General features: G+C 46.9%; 1 protein-coding gene across 2 annotated transcripts in view; it reads left to right on the forward strand.

The window, feature by feature from the left end:
• Map6 (microtubule associated protein 6) overlaps positions 1-9,917 on the forward strand; it is an 87,051-nt gene extending 77,134 nt beyond the window's left edge. The window contains exon 4 of one of the 2 annotated variants that reach the window (XM_008844235.3): positions 8,761-9,917. In XM_008844235.3, the coding sequence (XP_008842457.1) occupies positions 8,761-9,778 (1,018 nt within the window). In that variant the 3' untranslated portion in view covers positions 9,779-9,917. The remainder of the gene's footprint in view (positions 1-8,760) is intronic. The other variant, XM_029568886.1, reaches the window with a different exon arrangement.
• Positions 9,918-10,254: the final 337 nt, after the last annotated feature.

A 10,254-nucleotide genomic window follows, 5' to 3' on the forward strand; every position in this document is an offset into this window, starting at 1 on the left:
GAAGTCATTGACTCTAGCCAGGACCAGTCAGTGGTTGCACAAGCCAAATCTAGTTCAGAGGCTGTAGACACATTTGAGTCTCTATATTTGCATTAAGTCCCGACATGGCCTGTGCTCTTTCTATGACCCAGGGCAATTTACGTCCCCTTTCTGAGCCTCATTTCCACTTCTGGAAAAATGGAAGTGAGATCAGTACTCAGCTACAGATCCTGTACATTGTGAGACCCAAAAGCCATAGTGTATGTAGGATCCTCTTACATAAAGAGGTGTCAGAATCTTAAAGGACCAGCGGTAGTACTGAGGTATATAAAGCTAGGAAAATGTTTGTGTCCTGTAAATGTGATTGTTAGACTCTGATCTTGTGAAGTTACTTTTTAAACTCCTCCTTTAGGATGCCAGCCTTGATTGTGTGTCTGCCTGTGCCACAGATCTCTGGTTCTTGACTGTATTCAGTGGCCAGCTGCTCAGCGTGCATGTGTGAAGTGTTAGAGGAGGGAAAGAAGGGTGGAATGAGAGGGAAGGAGGGAGAGAGGGGGAGAAGGGAGAGAGAAGCAGTAGACATAGTCTGTGCCTTTAGAGGGCTCTGTCTAGAGGCGACCTCAGCCCAGTCAGCACCTGCTATGAGTGGCAGTTGTGGAGGATTTGGAGACACAGGAGGAAAAGGGAATCAGAGATGGTGTCACAGAGAAGCAGCCTAGAAACAGTCTCCATCGGTGAGGCGAGTCTCCTAGGCAGACAGAGAGGAGGTGGCCTGGCAGCCAGGCTCTGGTGCCTGAGAGGAGGGAGAACAGGGAGGCTGGTTAGCAGGAGTGACTGCAGGACTAAGGAGCTGTGTTATGTTTGGAGGCCATGCCTGAAGCCTGACTTTCAGTTCTGGGCTCCGATTCCTGAGGTGGGGGAGCCAACCAAGAACCATATAAGGGCAGCAGTCAGGACAGTGAGGGTGACAAAAGATACAACTGCTGCCTCTTCTGGGGCAAGAAACACAGTGCCCCTGAGAAAGTTGCCTCAGAATGCCAAACGCAGGTTACTGCTCAGGTCTAACCAGCAAGCCACCAAGGAGTAGGTCCATATGCCCAGGGCAGCTAGGACCAAGGAGATTCCAACAGAGGTCTGGGAGACCCAGTGATCCCAGGAACCACTGATCTGACTATGTGGGGCTCTGCTTTCAGGGAAAGAGAAAGAAGACGCCCCAGAAAAGTGATGTCTTGCTCCCAAAGAGAACTTTGAATCTGTTTGAAAAGACACAGATTGATGAGGGCTGGGGCCAGGGCTGCTATGGCACCTGTCCACTGGTGGTGGCATTGTGTTCCAGGTATGTTAGTCTGCCTGAGGCTATACTAGGCAGAGCCCAGGTCTCACTTACTTTTGTCCTCCATCTAGTACAAGGCCCACCAGAGTGGGTACTCAGTAGAGTTTGTCCAATGAGTGGATAAGAGAAAAAAATCAGAAGAAAGAGAAAAGACCACACCCCATCCAGAGTTGCTCCTACCACGTCTGCTGGGTAGACTATCAGCAGCCTCTCTGCTAGATACTCTGAGGCAAAGATGAACAAAACAGCCCACAGTCCATCGGGAGAGGTGGATAATTACCAGACAACATGATGATTACAGAAATAGATGCTCCCACCGCGTCCTGGCAGGGAGAGAGGAAGAGAGCACACCTCATCTCCATGGACCCTTCCAAAGAATAATGAGCCTTGAAAGATGGTTTCCTTGGCAACCCCCCTCAGGTGGTGCATTTCCCATCTCTGAGTTAGGAGCCGTTTGTATTCAGGAAACCTGAGTTATATGTCTGGCCTCTAGAGGCAAACGGCCAGGAGACAAAGCTGTTAATACCAACCTGTCTGCTGCCCACCTCCCTCTGGGTGCTGTGGCGCTATTGCCTGGGCTCTATTCTTCTGGTCCCGGTCATCTTTGCTCCAAGTATGTGTGCTCCAACCTTGACCCACACATAGAGGCACTGGGCAGACCATGATTTTTGTCCCAGGCTAGCTGTCCATTATCTGGGTGGTGATTGGGGAGCCACTTTCCCACCCTTACCTGATGATAAAGTCTCTCTTTGGGGCTGCCATTCACTAAACATGACCTGTATTCCAGCGGTTACACTGTTGAGCATTCCTATGAGCCTTTTATAAATTAGGAGCTAGAGGCTTGGAGAATGACATGCCAGGAGAATGACATGCTAGGAAGAAATAGGATTTAGATTGTGTGCAAGGCAGGAACCAGTGGCGGCCAGTGCAACCCCTTCTCTAGCCGGTCCAGATCAGGGTCCAACCATCTGGCTTCTAGACTGTTTTCCTTGTTGTTATTTGTTTGGTGATGGTGGTGCAATTTGTTTATTTGTGCGTTAAGAGGGGGCAGGGGTTTGAGACAGGGTTTCACTATGCGATCCAAGCTGACCTTGAACTCACTATTGGAACCCAACCTAGCTTTAAACTCACAGCCACCCTCCTGCCTCAGCTTCCCAAGTACAAGGACGACAAGCAGGCACTACCACCTTTCAGTTCCAGACTCTGGAAGAATGGATCTGATGTCAGTGTGTATACTCTGGAGGCACTGACCGTCTCCATGGAAATAAGCAGAGACAGAAAGTGAAGTGTCTAAGACTCAGATGTCTCATGTAGCCTTAAAACATTAAGTTTTGCAAATAGGAGAGCCCAGCACTGAAAAGTTTTCTGTTTATTCATTCATTGAACACATATTTGGTCTTAGTTAGACCTAGTCCCTAGGTGAGATACTGTTTTAGGTACAGAGGAAACAATTATATACAAAATAGACCCAGCAGACCTTATCCCTCAGTCCCAGTTCGGGGAATAAACCCCTGACAGACTGGAAGGAGGGAGGGAAGGGACGTAATTAGATCTTCTTTCCTGAAGATTCTGATCCGAACATGGAGCTTTCACTATAGAACGAGAATGGTTAGATCAGGAACATCTGTTCGAGTCTGGGACAGTGGTCTAGAGATGATGGATAGAACAGGACATCTGTTAGGGACTGGGACAGTGGTCTAGAGATGATGGTGTGGCCAGTAGGGACTATGGAATGAGAGTAATGGCAGCTGGGATGGCTGCACCGGGGTGGGTAGGGGGGAGACCTTTGAAGAAGAGGGCATCACAGAATGGAGCAATCATATCTGCAAATCTTCCCACTTCACCTTCTTTGTTACCAGCTACCGTGCTGGGTCTTAGACCTGTAGTCAAGATGCATAGCCCTACGCTTAGCTCAGGGTCAGATGGGGGATTTCTATCTATGGCACAATAACAAGTGCCTCACATGAGAAATGTGAACGGAACTTATTTGGAGAGACACAGGCAGGAGGACCCTGTGATGAAATCTACCCAGGCAAGCTCTCAAGGACAGGCTGGGCTTTGATGGGAAAGAATGGATGGAGGAGGTTCACCCACAAAGCAGAAACTATAGACAGAGAGGCAGCATCTGGAGGCAACAATCAGTGTGCAACGACAAGGCAAGGAAGAGGGTCACAGGAAGGCCCAACTTCTTCCAGAGCCCCATGAGGACTGAAGGAGGGTTAAAGGAGGTGATCCATTATTATAGTTGCTATGAGGATGAGTATATTTGTATCACACACCTGAGCACTTTACAGTGCAGCTCAGGTCCCCATAGGATCCCTCTGATCAGAAGAGTCATAACAGTTCCTGATAGTCATACTGGTATCCCCATTTCACAGGTATAGAAACTGAGGCCTCTGTGGTTCAGTCATTGCCCAAGATCCCCTGGCCCCCCATGCAGTAAGCAGCACAGAAGCAAATATACATAAAGCCAGTTGGTCTTTCCCACTTCTGTGGATTTGCAACTGTGGGGTCCTGGGACTGGGAGGTAGAAAGACTAAAGCTGGCCCAAGGCACCAAAGTCAATTGTACAGATTGTCCATGCCCAAGGGCAACTGCCCTGTGTTCCAGAGGGGCTGAACCTACCCACTTCCTGTAGTCTTCCACCTTTCATATCCATCCCAGGTCTCTCTCACACAGCTGTGAGTGTGGCCCCAGCAGGCCTGGAGGCAGAGAGTTCGTACCATAGAGACTGCCATGCCCACTGGTGACTGCCCATGATGGTGAGGACGCACAGCATCCATCGGGGCAGTTCTGTGCATGGGAAACCCTGTCAAGGCTGCTCTGATTTTTCAAAATCAATGCCTAATGTATAAAAATAAGAAAATAGAAAAAATCCAGTAATCTTTTAAAGGAAGATTTATATCTTAATTCAACTCCTCTAAATAATTCACATGAAATTATAAATAATTCAAATTAAGCATAAAATATGATGGCTAATGGGTTTCCATAAAAGTTCAACAGTTGTTTATGAAATTTTAACAACTGTCTCATATTCTCTAACTAGGTAAAGGGCTAGCCTAGAGCTGCAAGGGAAACAACCTGCCAGTACGCTGCTGGCCAGGCTGGGGCTAAGCCAGAAGCTTCTCTGTCCATAGAGGTCTACAGACACGCTGAGGCATGCAGATCTTAGCTTCATTCTGTCTAATGTCAGCCACCAGGAGCGACAGCCATTCCTCAGTGTTTGAGTTTGCCATTTACCAAGTGGCCAGGCTACAAAACAGAACTTTCATTTTGCTTTTGCCAGCATGAAGAAAAATTAGAGTTCTGCCACTTGGGCTGTTTATCTGAAAGGCCCAGTGTCACTTATCTTTAAATTACCTGAGTCACTTTTACTCTCAGATTTTACTTTTGATAAAATATAGTAGGCACATGCTCAGGTTTTCCTCATAAGTATTACATCCCAGAAGCTGCTTTTCTTTTCTTTTCTTTTCTCTTTTTGAGACAGGGTCTCCCTGTAACCCCAGCTGGCCTGGAACTCTCTGTAGACCAACCTGTCCTCGATCTCAGACATACCCGTCTGCCTCTGCCTCCTGAATGCTGGGATTAAGGACATGTTCCACCAATCCCAGCTTCTCTTTTAAATTTTTAAATTACATTTTATTATGTATTTGAGGGCAGGTATGCATGCCCTGGTGCCAAGTGCGGAGGTCAGAGAACAACTTTCAAGTCTGTTCTCTCCTTCACCATGTTTGTCACAGGGCTCAAAAAGCTTTTCAGGCTTGGTAGCAAATGCCTTAACCCAATGAGCCATTTCACTGGCCACAGAAAGTACTTTTGTTTATTTTTTGTTTTGTTTTGATAGTATTTTGGTCTTTTTGAGACAGGGTCTCCCTGTAGCCCCAGCCGGCCTGGAGCTCATTATGTAGACCAGGCTGGCCTTGAACTCACAGAGATCTGCCTGCCTCTGCCTCCCAAGTGCAGGAATTAAAGGCACCCAGCTCAGAATTTTTGCTTTTTAAGATAGGGTTTCATGTAGCCCAGGCTAGCCTCCGACTTGTAATGTAGTTGAGGGTGACCTTGAATTTATGATCCTCCTGCTGCCTCCTCCTCCCAACTGCTGGGATTATAGGCCTGTGCCGCCATGTCTAGTTTATGTGGTGCTAGAGATGGAACCCAGGACTTTGTGTATTCTGGGCAAGCACTCTACTAACTGAACTACAACCCTAACTTCCCCCAAAGGAGTTTTAATTATTTGTTTGATGTCCTGATTTTTGCAAAAAGTACTTAAGAAAAAATGAAATAATTTATGAGCCTAACTTAATTATTCCATTACATGTTTTATATCAGAACCGTAAAGCTAAGCATTTAGCTAGTCGAATATGCTAAAGTATCTTGAACTCTACACATACCTCTGAACTAAATCTAAACAGACTTTTCCTAAAGTTAATACCAAAAGAAAGAAAGAAAGAAAGAGAGAGAGAGAGAGAGAAAGAAAGAAAAAAAGAAAGAAAGAAAGAAAGAAAGAAAGAAAGAAAGAAAGAAAGAAAGAAAGAAAGAAAGGAAGGAAAGAAAGAAAGGAACCATTGAAATGGTTAGGCTCATATAAGCTAAGTAGTGCACTAATTTAGATATAGAAAGAAAGAAAGAAAGAAAGAAAGAAAGAAAGAAAGAAAGAAAGAAAGAAAAAGCTGGGTGTGGTAGTGCATACCTTTAGTCCCAGCACTCAGGAGGCAGATCTCTCTGAGAACAAGACCTGCCTGGTCTACATAGCTAGTTCCAGGCTAGCTGGGGCTGGTCTCCAAAAAAATCAAAAGAAAGAAAAAGAGGAGGTTTTAGATTTGATTTAACTAATTTCTAATCTTTTTAAAAATTTTGAAAATTACATTTATGTATGTATGTGTGCATGTGTGTGGGCACGTGCATGCCACAGTGCACATATGGTGGTCAGAGGACAACTTGTGAGAGTTAGTTCATTTGAACTCAGGTTGGTCAGGCTTGGTGGCAGGTGTCTTAGCTGTGATCCATCTTGCCAGACCTCATTTCTAATCTTAATTCTAAAACTCATGATTAATGACATTTAACTAAGGAAAAAAGTTAACAGATCTATCAATATGGGGTCATTTATATATGAAAATATAGGGTTAGATCACAACTGGCTCAGAGTGTTCAGTAAATAAAAATGTCTTAAGAGCCAATGACCCAAACACCCAAAGAGGCTCACTTCCTAACCCAGGATCTAGGGCCACCCTTGTTTATGAACTCTCTGCCAGCAGGGGGCGCCAATGTCCTGCCAATGGGCTGGAGTCAAGCCCCTGAGATCAAGTTTAGCCATGATCTTTTATTTTTTTTGAGCTTCTTCGTGACCCCACCCAAGTCACCTGAGGACCTGAGAGGATAAATATACTCAACTTGCTGCCTGATTCTATTCTAAATTCAACTTTTACGTTTCCTCTCTGACCAGCCACCAAGCTCTGGAGGGGCGTTAGTACCATGTTTGGGTTCTGCATGCCCTCACAGCCTTGCCTGACTCTCCTCACACTCCAAGATCCTATAGTGACAACCTGGTCAGGACAGCTGGGCTGTGTGTAGTGCTGAGCCCAAAGGCTGCCCCACCCTTTCTCTGCCATGATGCTCAGTGACAGCAGAGGACAGAACATGTGGGCCTCTCGTATCACTGTGCAATCTATTGAGAAACAGCAGTCCCTGAGTGAAAAAAATGAGATGCCACAGACATTAAAATCATCTAGATCAGGAGGATACTACAGCGTAAACGTAGTCCAAAGATGCACAGTTTTACTTCTAAGTAAATAGGAAATCATAATACTGCCTAATGCTACATGGCGCAACATGCTCTGTGTTCCTGCCCTTCACTCTCATTCATCACAAATTTCTGGATAAATATCATTATAACCAATGACTAGATGACAAGCCCAATGCCCAGAGGAATTAAACCATAATAAGCTAAGAAAATAAAATCAGGTAGGGAGGGACTGGGGATATGTCAGTTGGCAGAGAGTGCTTGTCTAGTTCGATCCCCAGCACTCCATGATAAAGAAGCAGCATAGTGGTACACCCCGTAATCCCAGAACTCTGGAGGCAAAGGCAGGAGGATCAGAAGCTCAAAGTCATCCTTGGCTACATAGCTAGTTCAAGGCCAGCCTGGGCTACATGAGACCCTAGCTTAAAAAAAAAGTCATTGATCATCAGGTGGAAATCTCAGTAAAGCAGCTTATGAAGTAGAAAGAGCTAGGCTAGGGACATGGCACAGCATTTACCCAGTATGAATGAGGTCCTGGGTTCTAATCCCTGCAGTTCCCTGACTTCTTTATCACATGCCCTCTCCATACCTCACTTTATGGGTCTAACAATGAGGAGGGTTAAAACCCTTGCTGTATGTCTCATACCTGTGCATTTCACAGGGCTGCTGTGTTGCCGGCATGAGCGGTGGAAAGAAGTGATTTGGAAGGCAGATTATGCCTAGGTGTGCAAGGGTTTGTGACACTGGCTGAGTAATGCCACTCTTGTGTGGCAACTTTCAGCTTAACCTACAAGGAAGCTGTGCGTGCCATAGACCAAAAGGTTCCAGAACAGCTAGATCTGAGTTAGCAGTGTTTGCTCTCAGGCGACATTGTTTGCACATGCTCTCTGGGCCAAGGAGTGGAGCAGGTGGCTGGAGTCAGCTAGCTATGTGGAACAAGCATCACCTGAGGACTCTGGGGAGGGAACAGAGCACTTGGTTTCAGGGAAATAAGCCCAGGAGCCTTGGAGCAAATGAAGGCAAGAGTCTGAAGAGGATAGAGGGGATGGAAGTAGGAGTGTAGGGAAGGGACCAAGGTCTGAATGGGGAGCCCTAGCCAGTTGTCTATCAAAGCAGCGGGTGAGAGTGGGAACGGTACAGGCAATAATGGGATGCACTGTCCATGGAGAAGTTAAAAGTGGTCATGTTAAAAGCAGATTCGCTTTCTGTTATCACCATGTAGATGTCTTGCCCTTGCCAGAACCCAGCCCTTAATAACAGAATCAAGGCATAAAAGGAACCTTGGAAGGACCTAGAAAAAGGACAGAGTAGTGGGGTCTGCAGAAGCATTGAGTGGGTAGCTAAGATGGGGCCGGTAATCCTAGAGGGAAGAAGTTGGGCTGGTGGAGTGTGGGCTGGGTGGGCTGCTGGGATGCCCACTGGATGATTCAAGTCCAAGGGCACTACTGTTGCCATCTCCCAGGTATCACCCACTTTGCTGCTTGCAGGTTATAATCAATTGGCAAACACATTGAATGACCGATTTCCCATCCTGCCCCACTTCCACCCTGTATACCCTACTGATGCAGAAATCCAATTTCTGCTTGACTCCTCCAGTAAGAGCTGCCCTGTCCAGGCCCACGAGGCCAAGTCTCATCAGGCAATCTGTGTTCTGCCCTGTCCCTGGCCAGAACTCTGCCCTTAGTGACCACCTTTCTCTCCTTTGCAGGGGCCCAGTCCAACTTGCTGGTGATACACATAAAAATCAAAGTCCTGTGGTCCCAGGGCTTCTGAAAGACCAAGGTCCTGTGATCCAAGAGTCTCCAAAGGATCAAGGCTCCATGGTGCTGGGACCACCAAAGGATCAAGTCCCTGTGGTCCCAGGGTCCTTAAAGGATCAAAGTCCTGCAATCCCAGGGCCTCCAAAGGATCAAGTCCCTGTGGTCCCAGGGTCCTTAAAGGAGCAAAGTTCTGCAGTCCCAGGGCCTCCAAAGGATCAAGGAGGAGCCTCAGGCAAGGATCAAGATCACATGGCCTCCGAGCTTTTAAAGAATAAAGATTCTGTTATCTTAGCACCCACCAAAGATCAAGGCCCTGTGGTCCAAGAGCCTCTAAAGAATCAAAGTCCTTTGGTGCCAGCAAGAGTTAAGGATCAAAGTTCTGTAGTACTAACATCTCTGAAGGATCAAGGTCCTATGGCTCCTGAGCCTGGGAAGGGACAAGCTCCCATGGTCCCAGAGCATAAGAAAGATCAAAATGTCACTGTCACAGCAACTATGAAGAATGAAGTTCCAGTGGTCTCTGAGCCCATGAAGAATAGAGGCTTAGCAGACCCAGAGCCAGTCAAGGATCCAGATATAATGGTCCCCAAGCATCTGAAAGGACATGATTCTGTGGTTGTGGCACCTGTAAAGAACCAGGGTCTAGTGGTCCCTGAGGCTGTGAAGAGCCAAGAACCCACTATCCCAGCACTAGCCAAGGATCAAAGTCCCATGGTCCCAGAGCCTCCAAAGAATCAAGGTCCTGTGGTCCTTGGACCTGTGAAGAATCAAGACCCTATAATCCCAGTTCCGCTAAAGGGTCAAGATCCCCTGGTGCCAGCACTAGTAAAGGACCAAGGTCCTATGGCCCCTGACCCTCTGAAGACTCAAGGTCCCAGGGGCTCTCAGATGCCCACAGTCTCACCTCCACCCCCAGTCATGATCCCAACTGTTCCCCATGCAGAATATATTGAGGGATCCCCTTAATACCTACCCCTTGAAACACCGTGAAGGAGCGAGCAGTGAAAGTGCTCCCCCCCTGGGGGCAGTGAAGACATATATTTAATCTGCATGAAACTGCTGTATAGTCTTGCTGGAATCTAATAAAACTGGTCCCTCTGGCTCAGCAGTGTCTTTCTCTGACTCTGAGGGGCTAGGTACATGTGCATGCATGTCAGGCTCTGCAGTTACCTGTGTGGGACAGTGGAGTAAGAATACCCAGTTCTTAAGATGTGTCAGTGTCACCTAGGGATAGGCAGGTGTTGGATGACTCTCCCTGGAGAAACACGAACTAATGTCTATTTATCCCCAATAGGACAGATCAAAGAGAGGATTCCACCAAAGTCTAGTTTAGTAATCAGTGAGTTTATTGGGGTTGCTTACAAGAGTATGGTGAGGAGTTACTTACAGGAGCATAGCTGACTCAGAGACAGCTGCACCCCTGATAGGACTCATGAAAGCTC

Source organism: Nannospalax galili, unplaced genomic scaffold (assembly GCF_000622305.1).
Source record: "Nannospalax galili isolate Female #2095 unplaced genomic scaffold, S.galili_v1.0 scaffold278, whole genome shotgun sequence".
NCBI lineage: Eukaryota > Metazoa > Chordata > Mammalia > Rodentia > Spalacidae > Nannospalax > Nannospalax galili.